At 37.4% G+C, this 21,900-nt stretch overlaps 2 protein-coding genes across 3 annotated transcripts in view; one reads left to right on the forward strand and one right to left on the reverse strand.

The window, feature by feature from the left end:
• Window positions 1-932: 932 nt before the first annotated feature.
• Window positions 933-21,727, reverse strand: tmem200a (transmembrane protein 200A). 2 transcript variants are annotated; one of them, XM_020919290.2, is made up of 5 exons: window positions 21,129-21,727; window positions 6,362-6,489; window positions 5,360-5,646; window positions 4,573-4,733; window positions 933-3,426 (listed from the first exon to the last, which is right to left on the reverse strand). In XM_020919290.2, the coding sequence occupies exons 2-5, from the start codon at window positions 6,481-6,483 to the stop codon at window positions 2,365-2,367; spliced, it is 1,632 nt and encodes a 543-aa protein (XP_020774949.1). In that variant the 5' UTR covers window positions 6,484-6,489; window positions 21,129-21,727; the 3' UTR covers window positions 933-2,364. The 2 variants fall into 2 exon arrangements, with proteins under 2 accessions (XP_020774949.1, XP_055005793.1); XM_055149818.1 differs by lacking the exon at window positions 21,129-21,727 and adding an exon at window positions 20,898-21,015.
• Window positions 11,707-21,900, forward strand: part of tmem244 (transmembrane protein 244) — a 28,457-nt gene continuing 18,263 nt past the window's right edge. Inside the window, exons 1-4 of the mRNA XM_020917252.2 lie at window positions 11,707-11,767; window positions 12,836-13,030; window positions 13,800-13,948; window positions 15,024-15,253. The gene's annotated coding sequence lies outside the window, so the exon portion shown is untranslated. The remainder of the gene's footprint in view (window positions 11,768-12,835; window positions 13,031-13,799; window positions 13,949-15,023; window positions 15,254-21,900) is intronic.

Raw genomic sequence — 21,900 nt, forward strand, 5'->3', positions numbered from 1 at the left:
ACCTCCTCACAGATCTGACCTATAACTTGGCTTGGTGGAGATAGATAAGTTTACAGTCATACCATAGAACATTCCAGGCGAGGCAATAACATCGCCATTGACGCATGTATGTGTGTCTAAATATACTTGTAAGTGTGGCTATAATTACAATAAAGATGAAATATGTATATTTTCATGCAGAGGAACAGCATAGCAAGAGCATGTCTGCGTGTAGCTGGGGATTATATGGTAATAGGCAGTGACTCAGATCTTAGCATGAGTTAAAACAGGAACTAGAAAACATACAACACACAGTGCAAGTCAACAAATATGCAGTATTTTCCTTTTGAATTTTTCTCTTCTTCTGTGACCATTAATAATCATGTCAGGTCTTTTGAGATATGTGCTAGTATACTCTTGGATCATATTAACAGAAACTAGGCAGCATAGACAATTACTTATTTTAGTATTTTTAATTTCTATTTTATCTAACACAATTTGTAATGTAAAATGGATTTCTTAAATTTTAGATTTTAAGCATTTAATACCAAACATCTTAAAGTATAATTGTTAATACCAATGCAGTTTTTTAACCAGCTTGTTTTTGGACCATATTAAGTACATTTACGGTAGTTACTCAACAGGGGGTCATCAAATTGGCCTACCTATTGGAAATGAATGATGTCCTTCCCTAATGCAACCCTTTATATTTAGACTTGGTACAAACACAGTGCTTTTCTTTTTAAAATGTACCATGGACTAAAGTGCAATAATTTTAAAAGAGATGAAAATAACTGTATTATACTGTATCTCAAGCCAATGTTTTTAGCACAGCCTGTGTCCTCTAGAGAGAAATCAGCACAGTCAGAACGCAACAGTTTCATCGAAAATACAGTTTATTTTAAGACAGGATAAAATTGTACATGGACTCATAGGAACCACTAATGAGGCTTTCCGGCGAGGTTCCCACTTCTTAAAAGAGCTGCTGCCGACTGCTGCACCTGTTGTGTTGCGTGGGAACACACACAGCGCGCTTTATGTCACGTTTGAATAACAAGACAGTCCTGTTTATGCCATGTGGTAAAAATAGCACGGAAAAAAGGCTACTAATTGCAATTGCAGATGTGACAGGATACGATAGGAGCTGACAAACTGAACTCAAATGGCAGTGGTTTGTAAAATAATATTATAAAGGTGTTTTTATGGAAAGAAGAGAAAAAAAAAAATGTGTGTATCTTAAAAGCGTATCACATTTCTTCGATTCTCTTCAGCTTGATGCTTTCGAAAAAATATCCAATACGTTATTGTGACTTAATAATTCACTTAAAGGTGCACTGCATAACATTTCTGAAGGATCCGCCATCTGATGTCTCCATGGAAATGTTATTGCTTTGATTAACCTACTTATCACATGGGAGATAAGCAGGTTACAGCACTACGCTACATTACAGTTCAGATCTGTGGAGAATTGCCCCGATTTACCAAAGGAATACATATATTTTTGAATATTCATAATGAATATATTTTTAAAGTCACACCATGGAATATTCCCAGCAAAGCAATAACATTTCAATGGAGACAAGCAGGTGGCAGACCCCCCACTAGAAATGTTTCGAAGTACATCTTTAAGTAAATTCATTTCCTCAGTCAAATCAACTAAAACTACTTGGGATTGCTGGTATAACATTGAAGTGTGCAAACAGCTTTCATCCTACTCAAAATACCCATATATTCTATATTTAATACAACTGTGTATAGGTCCATGAAAACAGTATAAAAATGAACCATCCTGAGTAAGTCTAATTAGTCTGCACATACATGGACAGTTACAGTACTTCCTGACTTATTACCAGCTCCTCTCATCGATACAGTGGTAAAGTCTACTACAATCTGGAGACCAACTACACACACCACTGAAGTTAATTTATCCTGTAGCAAGCTTCTCTTACATAATTTGCCCCAAGCTTGCCTGTAAGTATCATTAGAAATTTAACTATGAATTTCCTTGTAAACAATTTCTAACTACATCTATAGACTCAACTGGAAAGTCAGTTTGCCCTCCCACCTTCAGCAACTGCGTTCACACTTGTCCTGGTTGGTTTAAGACCAATTTGGGTCCTGGTGTAAGACTTGGTTTGGTCCTGTTTTAGTCCCGGTTTAGTCCCAGTTATGTCCCAATTTTGATGTGGTGTATGTGCAAGTGTGAACGCACCCTAAATCTAAGTAATGGGCTTAGATGGCTGGACTGTGCCAGCTTTTCTGAAGGCATCTTAGTTTCTTTTTCACCAATATCATCTTTATCTGTGATTTCACAAGTCAGGGTAAGCTACAAAACAGCACCTCTAAATAAAAACCTTTGTTCTTATGAGTTTGTTAGTTCATGACTCAGAATCGTGTCTCGGAGCTGCCCCTCTTTAGTGTGCTGTTGTTGAATTCATCATGTTCAAAGCTTAGATTATTATGTGACCTGGATATCATGAGCAGTTTTTCCCGTTTACTGTAGTCACGTCGTGCTGCTGATGCCACCGAATCGTCCAACAAGCGTTCACTGTGGTCCTCCCTGTCCTCCAGCCGTGTGTAACCCTTACTGCTGCCTCTAGGGGCGCTGTTGCAGCTGCGGCTGCTGTTGCTACGGTCAAGACGCGGCCAGCTCGGGTGCTTCCTCTGCTCCTGGTGCACACTGAGCATGCTCGGTCGGCGCTCCAGGTCCAGAGATTTGGAGTGGCTACTGAGCATGTGCAGAGAGGAGTTTGAGCCAAAGTCACTGCGGGCCGCGCCTGGAGAGAGCCAGCAGCCTGAGGTAGATGAGGGGGCAGGGGACAGGGTGGATGCGGACGAATGATGGGAGGAAGAGGACGCAGAGTTGCTTCGATGTAGACCCGGAGGTTTAGATGCCTTAGCAACAGATGCCACAGGGACAGCTAATGACTCCATAGAGGTCAAAGGTTGTGAGCGCTCATCCCCGCACTCCCCTCTGTCGTCCTCTGTTATGGCCTCCATCTCTGGCTCATCGATGACACAGTTGTTGAGTTTGATCACGGGCAGAGTGAATGCAGAGATGGAGGAGGTCACGATGGAGCGCGCGTGGTGCCCGCCCCTCTCTCCATCTCCGTCCACAGACCACTGATGCCGCACAGAATCTGCATGTGCCAGCCCCAGCCCTGGGTTATAAAAGGGGCGGTCCTTATAGAGTGGAGCCAGGAGTCCAGCAAAACTACAGTCCAGTCTGGCCTGCTCTTCCTCTCCAAGGAGCCCCTCTTCTTCCTCGGCAGAGCCCCCTGCTGACCGTGATGTGAAGCCCAGGAGCGAGGTGCGGGCTAGGCTCATGTTATCGCTGAAGGCCTCTCGTGCATACACGCTGTTTCTGTGCAGCTGCTGCTTCTGTTCTTTCTGCCGCAGGCGATGGATGTCAATGACGGTGGAATACATGTCCCTCATGTGGATGATCTGAGAGAGAGACAACAGTCAGGTATGGAGTAAAATATTTGATTTATGATTTATATGCAGGGAATATGCTGTATTTCTGTACAGATACAGTTAATAAGGCAAGTATCTGCACTCCTGTCTCTAGTGGTAGGAGCCCACAGAATCACAGCCTCACCTGTAGATGCAGTTGTACATTTTTGAGGGGGGAGTTCAAACAATTTTCACTGTCTTTTTCCTAGTACTTTTTATTTTATTCATTCTTTTTTATTACTTTTGCTAGAACCGTTATCATCGTGTGGGCTGATATTAGGCGTGCGATAGGATTTTCAAAAGAATCAGATAACAAATTATACAAAAAATAGTAACTAAAACTAGATACTCATTTAAGTATCAACACTGAAGAAAAAAAAATCACAGAACTTAATCAAATTTTATCAAACTTTATTAGAACTAGTTTAAGACCACACGGTATAATCAATAAACGCTATCATTTTATGTTGAAAATTACAATAAGATGAAATGTCTAAATCAAGTATCGAGTCTATTCTTTAGTACTGATATTCAGTCTGAAATTTTAGCATTGTGACAACATTTATGTAAGAATCTATCTATGTATTTATCTCTCTGTTTTTCTTGGATTATAAAAACACATAAGCAGTGCATTTACGTTCCTACTAGACAATGTTATAGCTTTCAGCACATGTTGTTTGTTTACTCTTGAATGCAAACCTCAGGGTGTCATCATTGGTCTATTTGTTTTAAGGACAATATTAGATTTGATTAGAACAACTTACACCATAATTAATCATCTGCATAAATTACATGCTCTGGTTGACCTCATATGGGACAATATATGCGGCTCATTTGGAGTGCTGGATTCTCATTTACATTACCTGGAGAGTGGATAAGGATGCAGAGAAACGTTAATCAAATCAAGATGGAGGAGGAGAGGGCACAAGAGCAGGAAAATATGATCAGAGGAAAATTGGAGGGATAAGGGTGGAAGGAAGTGGATCTGTGCGTAAGATATGGAGATTTGATGAATATGAATAACCCCTCAGTGCTTTGAATTTTGCACAGAAACAAATCAAAAATGGAAAGACATATTAAAAACGTATTTTGTTGACTGATATGCTTCATTGTATTCAGTAGAAATTTATATTCTACCTTCGTTTCTCTGTCTCTGTTTTCGTGGAGGATGGCATTTGCACAGATGAAGATAAATATCCCAATGCCCATGGTGAAGGGTCCGAACATCTTCATCCTCTCAGAGTGACGATGCTGCTCCAGGAAACGGGTCAGGAGGCCAGATGTCTGTTTTGAGGTTTCTAAGAGCAAAACAAATGGGAAGAATTAGCTTAGCAACATGGAACATTTGCTATTTTGTTTGTAAATCTGTTCCTGTTGCTAATAAGGAACTTGGCTCTAAATTCGCTTCCCAACTTCCGGCATCAGTGAGCTTCATTTGACTGGAGCCAAATGCTATGGGTGACGTCACACTCCCTTAGCCCACTTCATTATACAGTCTATGTGCTAGGCTAACAATATTAAATAATTATTTGGTTATTGTCCCAAAATCTTACCTAAATTATAACCAATCATTCCCGTTTTTAAGTACAACTTTCTTTCTTTTCTTGCCATATCTAAACATTGTACATATCCATTGCTTCTGCTTTTCTGTTTTTATATGAGTGAAGAATAGCCACCTTTCTCTCCCCATTTGAGATATTCATTAGCTTTCAAGTTGTCAACAACAATGGCCAGTAGAAGGAATTGATCACCTTTTATTGGGTTGGGACTTGTTTTTACATATTACAAAATATTGTTTCTTGTTGGCACCATATGGTTGGCACCATTTTGTTGATTTAGGTGATTTTTACAAATCGATCTAATCTTGGTTTATTTCTGTGCAGTGGTAAAACTAATTTCTATTTATCTGCACAATAATTCATACCTCCATGATCTCTGGTAGTTGAATTGGCTCCTCCTCCTTCTGATACATTGCTTTTTACTTCATATATCTCTTGCTTGACAGATGTTGAGGGTCCCTCTGGCTTGGTCCTTTCTCCTGATGCCGTTTTGGGTGCCTCCGTTCTGTCACCATGGGGCCAGTAACCAAGCGTTGCCATGCCGATCCCCACAGCCAGAATAACCAGTCCCAAAAGCAGGAAAAACCCAGAGGCAGAGTACAGCCGTAGTCGTCCCCGAACGATTACAACATCTGTTCTGCGTTTCCTCTTTCTACGAATGCACAGATAGAGACAAAATGAGTTTTAAGACACCACATATTCAATTATATTTTGGCTGTGATTTTGTGATTATCTCTGATTCAGGCTGTGTTTGTGCATTATGCAAATTACGGAGAATATTAAAACTTTAATTATGCTTTCTGCTCCTGTTTTTAGACTCAGTGGTTATTTTCTTGTCTGCATAAACATTTTGTCTTCCATATAATACTGAATTGAAAAGTGAATTTGATGAAGTTGGAATACAAGTAAATGATCAGCGATTAAATATGCACTATGTAACTTTTGTGGTGGGATGAACACCTCATGTCATGATGTTTCTGTACTTAGAATGTTCCACAATAAGGCATTAAATGTGTCTCTGTTTATGGAGTTAAGCAGGTGACACTATCATGACAGGTAACAGATCAGATCAGTGGAGTGGTGAATGCATGCTTCTAAATATCTATAACTGAATAAATAGAAGATAGGTAAGATTAATACCATACTATGGAACAAAGGCAAAGTAATAGCGTATCCATGGAGAGTAGAATGTGGCGGACCCTTCACTAGAATTTGTTACAGAACACCTTTAATGAATGTAAATAGTTATGTATAATAAAGCCACACAAAATAAGATACATTTTGAGTTGTTTAGTATTGTTAAGAGATGAGTCTGATAGGTGTTAAATCTATATACATTTGTTTCTTGTCTTCTTAGCATGTTTTACCTGGGGGCTTGCTCTGGGACAGGACCTCCCAAAGCGGCCGAGAGCGGTCGATGCTGGGAGCGACATGAGTCTTGACGTTTGAGTTTGGCCAGTCCGGTCAGTACACCTGCTGCTGCTGTCATGTTCACCTGCAAACACATATGATGATAAGATTTTATCATTAACTATATGCAATAATCCATACAGCAAGAAAATACATATACTGGAACAACACAAAAATTTTCATATATATTTTTTAAAGTATCTAACTGTAAAAAGGCAGATTTTATTCATGATTTTGTGTGTAATCCCTCAATTGTCCAGGTAGGCTCAATTGCAAAGGAAAATGTAACTTATGTTCCTTATTAAGTCCTAAACCAACCCTGTTTTGTCTTGGTATATAGTCTAAAGTTGGAGTGTTTGTACATTAACCCAAAGGTCGGCGGTATGAATCTCACTCTCAACATAAACATCATTAGTTTAGTGGTCAGATCCATTGGGCCACTGGTTGGAGGTGTGATTGTGTGTGTGTGTGATCTGAATGCTGTTGTTGTGTCCTTGGTCAAGACACTTAACCCCCCCCCAGTGTCTGCGTTCACGGGTGTATGACTGTGTGTGAGTGGTTCCTTGATGCTTTGAGTGTCTTGAAGATGGAAAATTGCTATAGAAAAATATTAGTTACCATTGTGTCTTTATCTCATACCAAGCAGCCCTACCTTACCGCACTGTTTTTTTTTTAATTCTGCAGTTATTCCCCACAACCATATATGACATTTTACATTGTCAAGCCAGTGTCTTCTTTATACAGCAACAGTACTTCTCATTCAAAGCGCGATGTATCTCTTGTCTCTTCATATTGAACCAGTTCTTGAGATCACACCAGTCGTCTTGTTTCATTCAGGGCTGCCACACATTGATAAGAACGACTTTTGCAAATCTTTTTTTTTTCTTTTAGCCCGAGAAGTTGGCCAAGAACTCGATACCAGAAAGTACCAGTGATTCATGTAAGTGCAGATAAAGTTCAGGATTATGTAGAGTTGAGAGCCTCAGGGACAGTAAAGTGTATATTACAGTGGATAATAATAATGTTTACTCCTACACTCATTTTTTTTACATCTTCATGCTCTGATATTTACAGAAAAATAAGATGGTAACAGATGGGAATGACGTACAAGTCTACTCTTCTATTCACAATGAAACCTTACAGTGTATAGGGCTTGGCAATTAATACAATTCTGATTTAAATTACAGGGACAAAATATTTAGAATATATAGAATCTACATAGTTTCAAATAATTAGAATTAAAATCTTTGGCTATTTTGAGTTTGCTGTGTGTTTTCATTGTTCAAAAATATCTTCAAAAATATGCATTAAAGGTCCTAAATTACTACAAAATTTAAACCAAGTTAGAATATTGTCCCATCCTCAAAAACATACCTGGAGTTGTGTTTTGTTTCATTCACACATGTTTGAGTAATTAGTCTGTCTGCATCTCCATGTTAACACATATCTTTTACCTTTACGTAAGTAGAGATTGGCAATTCCAGGGCTGAAATTATCGAAATGATTCTAGTGAAAGTATGTGGAGTTTAAAAACACAGTGGAGCATTTCCTGTTACCACAGATGATGTTTTCTATTTCAGAGAAGAACTCAGCCTAAATATGCAGGATTTGTGTGTTAAATGTGTGAATGAAACTAAATAAAACTCCATGTATGTTTGTGATGAGGAAACATTATAATACAGATCAGAAAATAGCATAATATGTGCCCCTTAAGAATTCCTTCTATTAGTGGGCTTCCTCTCCACAGATCTGACCCTTAACTTGGCTTGGTGGTGTTGCCTGTTTGTCTCCATGGAAATAAATACATTTAATGTCATACTGCTAAATATTCCAGACAAAGCACCAATATCTCATTAAATCTAATCTGCATTGTTTCAAATAATAATTCATCCATTTTCTTCCACTTTATAATTACTTCATTTATTTGTTTGTGGGTATAGTGTTTGAAATGCAGAGGCTTTTCTGACATAACATTGAAATCTGTCTGATGGATTCACCAGCTGCACAAACAGCTATTAATAGTTATTAAAAGCACGGACGCTTTAAACAAACACAGGCTTATATTTGGGAGGCCCTCATCTTGGGTCCAAATGGCTGTTAATCTGGGCCCACATGCACATTAGCATTGTCCTGTTAGTGCTAAGAGGATTTATTAGACCATATTTGCTCTTGAAAATCCCAGAAAAGTACAAAAACCAAAATGGTGACCTTCACGGATCATCAGTACATCAACCAGCTGTAATTCCAACTGGTACATTCCTAGCTTGGTACACTGGTGATGGGCTGTGAGCTGGAGACATTTGTTACAATGAGAGACAGGAGGACACTGGACAAACTGCTCTCCATCATGGAGCTCAGTCTCCAACAGGCTCCTACAACTCCACTCAAACAGTGAGAGATACAGGACTACATTCATACCATACTCCCTACAACTGTACAACAACTCACCTTTATGTAACAGATAATACTCCCTACAACTGTACAACAACTCACCCTTATGTAACACATAACCCTATGTCTATTTCATCTTCGCACTGTTTCTCCTTACGACCTCTTTTATATAGCTGAGATATATTTGTATTACTATATTTCTATATTTTATTTTTACTTGTAGATATACATTTATAGAATTATACCTAATTTGACACAGTCTCTGAATCATTTTGCTACTTATTTTGAATTTATTATTACCATTTATATATTTTTTTGCTCTTTGTTATTATACAGTGTCTAAATAATTTTCCTTGTGGATCAATAAAGTTTGTCTAAGTATAACATATATAATATACCCAATCCAATCCACTTTATTTATATAGCACATTTCACAAACAAACTGTTTCCAAAGTGCTGCACAAATACATAAAAAATAACAACAATATATAAGAGTATATATAGTATAATATAGTACTCACTACATAATCACACATAAATTGCACCAGAACACACACAGTCAACCACATGTAATGCAATCATTGCAACAAGGCTATAAATGAAATGAGTGGTGTTCCCTTTTATCCCATATTGCTTTGCTGCTACAGTGCAATTCAACTAAAATAGCAATCTTCTTGTTAGGGCTGCAAGATTAATAGCAATCAAATCAAACTCTCAATTTAATTTGACACAATTAGCAAATCATAAAGACTGCGGTACCAGAACTTCCAATATCCTGTCTTATTCTTTGTGAAAACTGCCAATCTTGTAGTTCAGATCTGTACAAACATGTTCTGAAATGTGATTCTTGTATTAGCTTGTCAGTTCATATTTTAGTATTTTTTTTATTCTTCTGGACGTGTTTAAAATCTGAACTTTGAACAGAATCCTGTTATAAAACATAACTCACTCATTTAAATGCCGTTGCTTTGCTTGTCAAGAAAATTACAGTTAAATATTTTTCCTGTAACTTTTGGTGAATCATCATCATAAATTGACTAAGACTGACAAACCTGGCTCATAGTGTCAACTGATTTTCAGCATGATTCTGGTTTTGATTAAAATAAATACAACTGAACATTGGTCATGTGGTCTCAAATGTCTCCAAAAACAATTCATCTTGCTTTGTTTTGTTCCAGTGTGCAAATTTGAGACCAAAATGGTGGTTGTAAAAATATATATTTTAGCCAACTTTCCACTCATTTTGAGAATTGTAGTAGTTATTATCCACAGCTCACACAGAAAGACATTGAGAGCTATTTTATTGTACCAAAATTAAACTTGAACTTGAAGGAAAGACACAGAGCCAAAGTCAGAGTTAGATTTGATCAGCATAGAACTTTACAAACTATCAAAATTACCTGCAGATCACTGGCAGTAAAATAAGCACATACAGTAGGCTAGTGGTTGTGAAAATTTCATTCCAAATACCATTTAAGAAAATATTTGACCTTCCAAGTATCACCAGATCGCAGCTAGGTCTATAACAGGACTATTCCAGGACTAAACCAGATCTGAAATTGGACTACATTATGACTACAGTACCTCTATACAAGAATTAACCAAATTGAGAACAAAAACATGAAGTTAAAATTGAACAAATACTAGACCTGCAGAGACATGCCATCAGAAGGAGCTTGCATAACAAATGATCAACTGCTGAGTACAAATTAGGGACTAGCTTTAATTAAAACACTGAAATATTATATTTTAGACAATAACAGTCAACAGACTTTTCAGACTGACAAGAGAGACATTTTAGTTGTTAGGCATGGTATATCTAAGAGCATTAAACAACTTGGAGCTGTGTTATGTTATTATTTGCCAGCAATGTTCTACAGTATGTCATTAAGCTTATCTGTTTCCATAGAGACAAACATGTGATGCCAGCAAGCCAAGTTACAGGTCAAATCTGAGCATTATTTTGGCAAAATAAAATCACTTGTAATTGTATAAATGCAAAATGAATAAGTTTGTTTAACATTCCAAAGCAAAACTATGCAATTTCTATGAAGGCAAGGTGGACTCACCACCTGAAAGTAACACAGTGCACCTTTAATGCTTAGTTACTCAATATTTTAAATTTGAGCTTTCTCAGTCAGTAAACACATTTGTGTGTTTGAGAAATAAATGTCTGAACTGTCTGATTTTCCAGTTTGCTGTTTCCAATTTCCATGTTTTCCTTATAACCAGACTGCGAGGAAACCTTTGTTGTTGCTGAACTCGTATTCCCCTTGATTGCAGTGATAATAGTAGTAATTATTGACCGAAATGCACTGTCAAGCTTGTAATTAGTAGCATGTCCTCACTGAGGTTACGGTGAGGCTGAATTTTTATTAGTGTGGCTACAAGATGATGAAGCTGATTTAGCATGGGAATAAAAACACATAGTGACCTACGTTTTTCTCTTCCCTTTGTTCTCTCATTGCAACCTAATGTATTTCAGTTGTAATAATAATAATAATAAGTTGTAATAATTTTGAAAAATAAATAAATAAATTTACACAAGTAAGAATTCCTTTGGTTGGTGGGCTTGTCTCTCCACAGGTCTGACCTGCAACCTGGCCGCTTATCTCCATGGAGACAAGCAGGTAGTGACTAGACTAGACTAGATGCCACTAGAAATTTTACTTAGAGCACTTTTAAATACAATGTAATACCTGAACAACCGCGTCAGGCGTGTTTCAGCACATTTTCTGTCATATTGTAAAAATATTAGATAAACAATTTTGCTGGAGTTTAGGTTTAATAATATGTTTTTCATGTCAATAATTTTTTCACCAATGCGGTAAGTAGGCTTTCAGACAGATGGTGAATCACACAAGGACTCTCTCTCTCTCTCTTACAGCGCGTCAAGCACTAGCCCACACATTCTGTCAGGAGGAGGAGGAGGTATATCCTACAGAACTGGACAAGATTCGAGGAAATGAGAGGTAAAAACTCAAAATACACTGAGAACTCCAGAAGATTTTGTGTAGAGGATTTGTAAGTAGAACATAAAGTGAAAGCAGTTCTTTTATGCATTTCATTGTGTCTAATTGTTGACTCTTGTCTTGGATTGTTTCTGTTTCTTTCTCATTTCATGTATCATTTTGTTGCTTCTTGACACTATAAAATGACCTTTTAGTCTTAAAAGTGTACTGTGTAACTTTCCTGGTAGTCAATGGAAAAGCAAGCCTGCACATGATAAGAATTCATGTTTTTTAAGGTATTTTTGAGCTATAAAACACCTGCAGTTGTACAAATGCAAGGGAGATACGTTTAATGCCCACTGTGCAACATTCCAGGCAAAGAAATAACATCTACATGGAGACAAGCAAGTAGATGTTACATAGTGCACATTTAAATGCATTTTTATTATCACGTACTTCAACCATTCTATAGTATTTACAGATTGCAAGGAGGTCAGATGTTATTTTAATTTGTTTAAATATGTATATTTGATGGCAAGATATAGTTTTTGTTTGCAAGTTGTTTTTTTCTACTTTCTGTCCCTTTGAAACACCTTCAAATAGAGGCAGCTTTTTGGATAACTGATATATATCTATTTGCAACTGTTGCTGTATTCCAGGCAACTGGTAGGTGGATTATTTCCTATTTACAAACGTTCCGAGTTCAGAGCGTTCCAGCTGATATAACTTGTAAACAATATGGCTAATTAAAGAAATGTGTTTATTACTGACATTTCTTTATCCTACGGTTTACATGCAAATTCAAGTGGCATTCCAGGGCGTTTTTTCAAGTTAGATGTGGAAAATATCCTAGTTACAGAGTCCAGTTTGAGCTATTATTCACACAGAAAGTTATATACTCAAGGAGTAAGTAATCATTTTTTTCCAAAAATGGCACTCATACATTTGATATTGAAGAAAACTTGGCATCAAACCCACAACCTTCTTTCTGAGGAGAGAGGAAACAAGTGGATAACCGTCATATCGCTGTGGTAACATGTTTGGCAATATCTCAGTGTTTTATTTCTCAATATTTTACCATGCCAACAGAGAAGAGACACGCAGAAACCCAAGCCAAGACCATGTGTCGATTTTACAAGTCTGAAGAACAAGAACAAGTGGAGCAGTGAATGAAGAGAGCTACATGCTGCTCTCCTATAACAGGGGACACCAACCGTCCAATCAGAAAGCCCCCCACTGTGCCCCGCTGTGCCCTGTGTGTGCACTGACCACAGCAAATGAAAGGTTAATACTCAATCACACCTGATCTACACACAGCCAGTGCACAATATCTGTCTTCTCTTCCTCTTATTGTGTAAAACCTGTTAACTCTGTATTTTAGACCAATAAAAACACAATTCTCTTAGTTTGGCAGTTCAGTTTTCTCTCAAATTTGAATACTAAAATTGTTCAGCCCTAGTGCACTGTTATAGCTTACATTAATTTCCCTCTTCTTTGTTTAAAGATACACTGTGTAACCTTTCTGTACCTGTCAGCTTGATATAATAGATATAATGTTATAATGTTCCTCAGTACAGCATCAAATTACATAGATCTGTGGAGAGGTCACCACAATTATAACAAGAATAGATGTGCAATGAATTTTGAGCAATAAGTAGGAAAATAAATGCCACAGATGTAGCTTAAATGCCATGCTGTGGAATATTCCAGGCATAACACAATTACAACTCCATGGATACAAAGAGATGTAGGACCCCCCCACCAAAAAGTTACATAGTGCACCTTTAAAGGTAGTCAAAAAAAGAAAAAGAAATCCATTAAAAGCATTTTATAATTCTAAATAGTGAAGCTCCCTTGTGATCATCATAATGCTTAAATTTTCTGTTGTTTATCCATTATAACAATTATCCAATCCCCAGGCATTAGAAACATGTTTTTCTGTTTGATAAATATTCCTGCTTAATGTGTTTTACCAGTGTTTAATGTTTTTTTTCAAATCCTCAGCTCAGTTACAGGGGCTTAAATTGTTCTTTTTTTTTTTTTTTTTTTACAGATCTTGTTATCTATAGAAGACACGTCAGTTGAAGATCCCTATAGCAACAACACGTGCTGCTTCTCGGTGACACTACGAGTTACTATGGCAACAACCAGCTGTGTATTTTACATGTGTGTGAATGGGGACAACTACAAAAGAGAAATCAGGTATTATTATTGAGGAGCTGTAAAGAGGAAAAAAAGTGCACAACAAGAAATTTAGTTGCGTACACAGATATCTTAAGTCAATGGCAGTTCAGTATGGCTGGATTTCACAACACTCTGTAGGAATATGTGATGTAGCTGGAGCTGGCTTTGGCTTTACGAATGAAAATACTATGATTTAACCCCCTGGGGGAGATACCCCTCTGGGACTATGGCATCATCACATTCTTGAAGCTGAAAGCCATAAATTACAGCTTTACTCCTTAACAGTGCATTTAGAAAATACTGAACCTAAAATTATTCTTTGTTAGTGGTTAGGGCCATTATTCGTTTGTAGGGATGCACCAATACTGGTATTGAATATTGGCACCAATGCAGGGAAATTTGCTGGATCAGGTATCCGTTCCATGAAATCGTTTCAGCTGATATCCTGGATGGGCCTTTAATTGCTTGTAATGAGACTATTTACTGACATATGATGTAGGCCCAGGACATCTCATAATGTTTGAGCTTTAATTCATACAAAGCTGTTAGCTGTATGATAAATATATAGCTACAGAATTATATTGAAAATGCTTTATGCCACTGATGTAACAATAAATCAATATCATTAAAAGGCATTCATGAAAAGACATTAAAAGACAATATCATTAAAAGACAACAACTAAATAGCATCATTAAGAAATAATTATCAAGTTACTTTTTTAACCCTCTTTGTTCCTCCTATTAGAACAAAAATAACAAAAATCTCCCTAATATTGCAAAAAACTATACCCAGGATAAAAACTGAGTTTCGAAACATATTGCTCCAGCTTTCATATATTGAACAATAAGTTGATATAGCAATTATCATGATAGGCCAAATCGTAGGTGAAAGAAAACTTCCATCTCGTTTTATAGAATACAATAGCATCTCAGTAACACATCTGATCACAGGTGCTGTGTGTAGATGTAAATGAAGGGAGAAGGATAGCTGGAAGAGTTTATGGAGGTGAAGAGAGAGAATCCATCATGTTGTAGCACAAATTAGCACATACAAGCGATAATTACATTGCATCTTCACAACCTCTCCACACAGGAACACGGGTGGCAGAAGCGCGAAAGGCAATCTCCAAAGAAGGAGGGAGAGACGGACGACAGCCAGCTGCACTTGAGAAGAAGAATGAAGGCGGTGCTTTGACGAGTAGAACGAAAGCCAGATACACTTTCTTTTCTTTTCTTTTTTTGACTCAGGAGTTCACAGCTGACAAAGTTGCTCTCAAATGACTTCTATGAATTGTCCTCGGTCACTCCATGGAAACAGAGAAAGTAAGTCAAACTTTTGAGGCAGGACTTAATGAAGACTTTTTGTTCACTGATCTCTGTGGCTAGAGTTTTTACTAAACTTTAACTTGCCAAAATACATGGCCCTTGAGATGGTGTGGTGTTTTCATGAAAATATACATGAGTGGCCTTAGAGAGAGAGAGAAAGACAGAGATACTTCATTGATAATAATGCATCTGGGCAGTTATCTGACAAAAATGGTGTCACTACAATACAACAATTTCAAACCAAATTAAGGATAAGGCTTGATACTGAATTTGATACCATAATGATACAATACAACAGAAAGAAATTAACTTTACACAAAATAATAGTATTTTCTTTACTAGTATTGGTGTTCTGTTACTACTCCAGATATAGATCAAGACCATTTTGAAACTAGGTCAAATTTTATCCTGTTGAAGTGATTTTTTTCAATATTATGTACTTAAAATTAGTGTAGTGTTATAGTAGTATATAGTATAGGTATGCTTGACTTAATATACTTTATAGATTTGATGTAATGAATGAAGTCAAATTTAGGGGAAGGATTATGGAAAATTCAACAGACCAAAGTGGCTAATGGATCAAATTATGTGTATTTTGCTGACCAGTGTAACATCAGGCCCTGGTAACAAGAGTAATATGCTATGTATCAGATTACATTGGGGGAATAGTTTGCTGTGGTAACTGGATTAAGGTGAGCATTTCCGAGCAGCACATTGCTAGACAGACAATCCCCAGCTCTTCGTTGCCGCTAGAGTTAAGGTCACCTGCCATAACATAACACAAGCTCTATGAGTAAATCTAGAGAAGGACCCTGGTACAGCAGGCATATGACTCACCAACTGACAACACCAACTTTCATGTTAACTATATATCTAAAAGGTCCATGAACATATGTGATTTTGTTATCTGTCCTTGGATAACTCTAAGTCTGGACCAATCTTGACCATTAAGTACTCTTACTGTGATGTCAAATTGAACAAAAGTAGATGGGCCTGGTTTAAAACAGGTGTTTATAGAATTTGCCACTACAGTGTGTTGGAGCGTATTAATATAAATGTGTATTTTTTGGATAATGGCATTGGCAGAAAACAGAAATTGTGATTCAGACAAACACTTAAACGTTGGTGTAGCAAAATATTTTTAATGCAAATGAGAAATGTCACTATATTTCTCTTTCCTTGGAAAATCCTCTACACAACCATTTCGTCATGTTAGAATGTTGTTACCTCATCAAAAACAAACCTGGAGTTGTGTTTTGTATCATACACACGTTTAACTAATCCTACATTATTGGGCTATCTACATCTCATACAAAGCTCATAATGCTTGGTTCGACCTTGTGATGTCATATTTAATATGGGCATTTTAAGAGCAAACTGACAGAATAAACAAAGGCAAATCCACTTTTTGCACCCGGTAACCTTATTATAAATGGCCAGTTTTTCCTGTTCTAGTTGTAATATCAAATTGTTATCAGTATTTTTCTCTAGTTTAAAGAACATTCTGCACTCAGTTACACTTCACACTTGATTCTGTCCTTCAGAATCTCAATAACTATTCTGTGGATGTGTGAAATGATGCATTGAGGGACACATATCACACCAGGATTTTATGTTATGTAAGACTTACACTACTTTTACTAGAACTCATGAATAATGTACAGCATGTTGTACTCTTTAGTTGGTCATAGTTGGGGTTATTCTTTATTTCATCCTATATTACACAAAATTGACTCCATTGAGTTTTAAGCCATGTTATATTGTTACCACATCAAAATAAGTTGTGTTTTGTTTCTTTCACACATGTTTGAATAATCTGTTATTATTGTGTTTACATCTCCAAAGCTCAAAATACTCTATTCCACCTCGTGATGTCATGCTCTGGTACTTTTCAAGTTAACAGATACCTTTTACCCTTTGTTAAGTAGAGATTGTCATTCCAGGGCTGAAATTATCCAAATGATTCTAGTGAAGGTGAATGAAATTTAAAAGTACAATGGAGCACTTCCTGTATTACAACATGACATCATATGGTGTTTCATGTGTGAGCGAAGAACTCAGCTTAAAGTTATACATGTGTGAATGAAACAAAACACAACTCCAGTGTGTTTGTGATGAGGAAACGACATTATAATGTAGGTCAGATATGTAATATGAGCCCTTTAAACAAAGTATAAACAGTTTCTTTACTTTATGCTGTTACTTTTACATGTTTAGCTTTGAGTTCATGCTGCTGACTCTTGAAGTGGATTTCTATTTTTCTTTTTCATGAGTTCAAAGGTCATGTCAGTTGTGGAGAGGCTGTCTTGCAGCTGTCTCACTCACCCACACAAAGGTCACCAGAGGAGTTATGGATGAACTATCAGAATAACATGAGAGGACGCACTGCCCCTGACTAGGGCTTGCAATATATTCATTCTGTTTAAGAATCAAACTTGGATCATTTTATATTGATGACCAAATTTTATACTGCATTGAAAATGCTATATTCAGTGAAAACAACATATTAACATTTAGTTTTTGACACTCCTCCATTCCATGAGCATTGCACATAATGTTGCAACTAATGTAAGGAAGGTTTTGAATATCACCCAGGAGAAATCACAAAAAAATACTCAGACATGCATGGATGACATTTAAAACCTCTTCAGGCATGTTTTTGATGAGGGAACATAACATGGCAGAAAGCTCAAAAAATCTATTTTGCACAAAACCCCCTCTTTAAGGTGCACATCTACCACACATACATTATAAGTTGTTATGTTATAAATTGTACCAAAAGGTGCAAACTACTGCAAGACAGGACCAATCGCTACTTCAAAATTATGGTCATTTAATGCATTTACAGTAATATTAAGAAGTTCTGTTTCTCAAACACTCATGAAAGCAAGATCCCTGGTACTCCAGCTGGCGCTATCATATCCCATCAAACATTGCATTAGCCCGGGAGAAAAGCCCACTATGATTTGGTTGAGGAAAATAAAATATAACCCAAGATCACAGAAAATAGTGATACAATGTCTCAAACTTGCTGTAGAGGGTGAGTCATCTTGGACATTATAGATGAAACTCCGAAGCTTTTCTGATGGAGGATCCACCACTTCCTTGTCTCCATGTTATTACTCTTTCTGGGATGTTCCACGGTATGACATTAAACTATCTTAATCTATCTTGCATAGTTGCATTTCTTCAATTTTGGATTGAATTATTGTTGAAACATGCATTTTACTGTGAGCACGCTTGCCTATCCACATATTCAACCTTTAATTTAGCTCTGTGGTGCCAGCTGCTTGTCCCATGCAAATATATACATTTAATCCTCTACCATGGAACATTCCAGGCAAAGCATTAACCTCTCCAGGGAGACAAGCATGTGATGGAACCATCTACCAGAAAAGTTACACAGTTCACCTTTAAGTCACCTCCATACTTGCCAACCACTCCACTTCATAATTTCTCAAGTCCATCTCTCTATAACTCCACTATCTTATCTTTTGCTTTCCGTTTTGTTTGTGCCAATCAACATAGCGCTACTTCCTTATTTATCTTAACGTCCCTCACACTTATTCAGCATGTTTGCCAGCCATGACAAATTCCTAGCGGCTCGGGAGAATAGGACTTTTAATTGAATCGTCAGAGGAGCGAAGCAGACGGAGCGTGCTCGGAGGAGAGCGCGTCTCCCTTGTTGATGGCAGTGAAAATGACTCATTGTGTTTTCTCTACATTGCTGTTGTCAGTCCGTCACCCTTCACCCACTCACCCACTCAGAGCACATCTCCAGCACACACTGTCCGAACCTGCCCCCTGTCACCTTTACAGTAACTATGGGATTCAGAGTAGCATTTTCATTAGTACAGTTTTTCCTTTGGTCGTACATTTGTAGTAGTATTATTGTTTGGTTGTAATTCTCACCTTGAAGTTTTCTTTTCAATTACGTAATAGCTGATTCTTAACATAATAATATTTTACAAAAGCTAGATGAAGTTATCTAAAGGTCCAATATTGCTCAAAATTGACTCTTGTGAGGTTTAAACCATGAATGTTGTCAGCTCAGCAAAAACACCTGGAATTGTGTTTTGTTTCATTCACACATGTTTGAATAACTCTGCATTATTAGTCTGTCTACATCTCCAAAGGTCAAAATGCCCTGTTTCCACCTTGTGATGTCATGAAGCAGGAGTTTACAAGTTAGCTACCTTTTACCTTTTGTTTAGTAGAGACTGGCAATTGGCTGAAATTATCCAAATAATTCTAGTGAAAGTATATGGAGTTTAAAAACACAGTGAAACATTTCCTGTATTATTACATCACAAGGTGGAACAGAGTGTTTTCCGTTTGAGAGAAGAACTCAGCCTAATAATGTAGGGTTTGTGTGTGAAAAAACACAAATAAAACAAAACTCCAGGTATGTATAATGTGATGAGGATAACATAGATATACATAAACATAGAAATAGCATAACATGGGCCCTTTAATCTAGGCTACACTTTATATTTGTGGATTCTACAAAGAATTTTCTGTCCTTAATGTGCATTTATTAATATAGGTTTGTATATTCCTTACTAGTTACCTCTCATAAAACCCTGTATCCATTTTTGATACAGCGGTAGAGTAAAGTAATATTGTCTATATGAAGAAATTTATAGTCAGTCAGAAAATTGAGTGGTGCAATACAGGCTACATTAATGTACTATACTGTTTATGGAACTGTATATTTAGGCATGGTCATAGCTGTTTGTTTGATTTTTTTTTTTTCAATTTTTCCATTTCCAGAATCTGAGCAGGCTGCCATAAGCCTTAGGCAATAGACATATCCTGTTACAGTGCATCTTGCTTGAGGATAAACCTTACTATTTTTTGCACTGTATTGTCCAAAGTAAGCCAAAATTAAGTTAGTTTTTATGTTTGTACTCACTGTTTGACATTCTGCTACTGTACTGTGACGTCTTAGCCTATTAATCAGTGCATCTTTACAGCTGCATATTTCACAGTCATGCTTTCATTGGACATCTGCAGCTTGGGTGAAAATGTAAAATTTGTAACAGTCTATTTAAAGGCCCTAAAATGTACTCATGTGAGCTTTAATCCATACCTCTCCAAAAACATACCTGGAGTTGTGTTTTGTTTCATTCACACGTGTTTGAGTAATCCTTTATTATTAGTCTGTCTACACCTCCAAAGCTCAAAATGCTCTTTTCCAACTTGTGATGTCATGAAGTGCTAGTTTTTCCCATTTGATCAGTAAAGAATGGCAATTCCAGGGCTGAAACTGTCTAAATAATTCTAGTGAATGTGTATGGAGTTTAGAAACACAGTGGAGTTCCTCTACTACCAGCTGACATCACAAAGTGGAACAGAGTGGGTCCGTTTGAGGGAAAAACTCAAACGTGTGAATAAAACAAAACAAAACTTCAGGTATGTTTTTGAAGAGGAACCAACAGATGAGAACACAGTGTAATATGGACCCTGTACTACAACACATCTCTGTCCTTGGTGTAAAATGACCTACCGCTGGGACGTTGTAGTTGGAAGCATAAACGTGATTTGGGATTAGTAGCTGTGATATTTGACTCGTTAATGATGCTGAAATTAAGCCTCAGACTAATTGTGTTTAATGTGATGGAGACTCATTTTTACTCACACTGCATCACAGCTGAGCCATGTAAAGTGAAGAAGACGAGACGAAGCAAATGCAATGTGTGGTACGTTGTGAAGATGACCTTTGACCCCTTTCCATTTGGATATGTCAGATACTCGCGTTACTATGGAAATACGGTTAATTATAGAGGAACTGTACTGCAGCCTGCATGAAAAAGGCGGAAAATTATAATAGATTCAGAGTGAAAAGTTACTTAGAAATGACAGCTCTTACCTTTTATAAAGTCGACTGTCCGCGGTCACTGTGCCATTAAACATAGGCAGAGATGAGCCTGGAACCTTTGGGATTTGAGAAAGGATTCATCTTCCACTCTGAAGACTACAGTACTTCCATGGAGCTGTCATACAGGAGTGAACAGGATGATGACGGAGACAGCGGGGCTCCTTTTGGGATTTGGCAACAGCAGAAATTTCATATATCCGAGGGTCTTAATAACAGAGACCACACACGTCCATTTTACCAGATAGATCGCTTCAAAGTGTGTAAAAAAGCGAGGAACACGTTTGTGCGCTCAAGACAAAAAAAGGGGCGCTCGTACGTCACACAGAGGATCTCTCAAAGCCTTTACTTGTTTTTTCCCCACAAAAATAAAGCCACTGTTACTGTACAAAAAACACAAAAAACAACCACCCAAAAATGTGACTTTGTAGGCGTTTTTCTCTCGTGCGTAAAGCTCGAAACACGGTCCAAAACTTGTCGCCTCGATTCACCCTTGGAACAAAGGAGCGCGCAAGCTGTTTAATCAACTCTTTAACAGAAGAAAACAGAAAACACTGTCGATAAACAAAAAATAAAGTGCGTCTTATTCCATGAAGATGTCGTGAACGCTGCTGCTCCACGCAGTTGATCCAAACGCGCGTGTCCGCTTGTGGGAATGTGAGATAGGGGCTTCTCGGTGTGCGGAGAGAGGGAGGGAGAAAGGAGAGAGAAGAAAGAGAGAGAGAGGAAGAGTGGAGAGAGAGAGGCAGTAGAATAGTTTACATGC

Source organism: Boleophthalmus pectinirostris, unplaced genomic scaffold (assembly GCF_026225935.1).
Source record: "Boleophthalmus pectinirostris isolate CB_2022bp ecotype Guang Dong unplaced genomic scaffold, ASM2622593v1 HiC_scaffold_13, whole genome shotgun sequence".
NCBI classification, from domain to species: domain Eukaryota; kingdom Metazoa; phylum Chordata; class Actinopteri; order Gobiiformes; family Gobiidae; genus Boleophthalmus; species Boleophthalmus pectinirostris.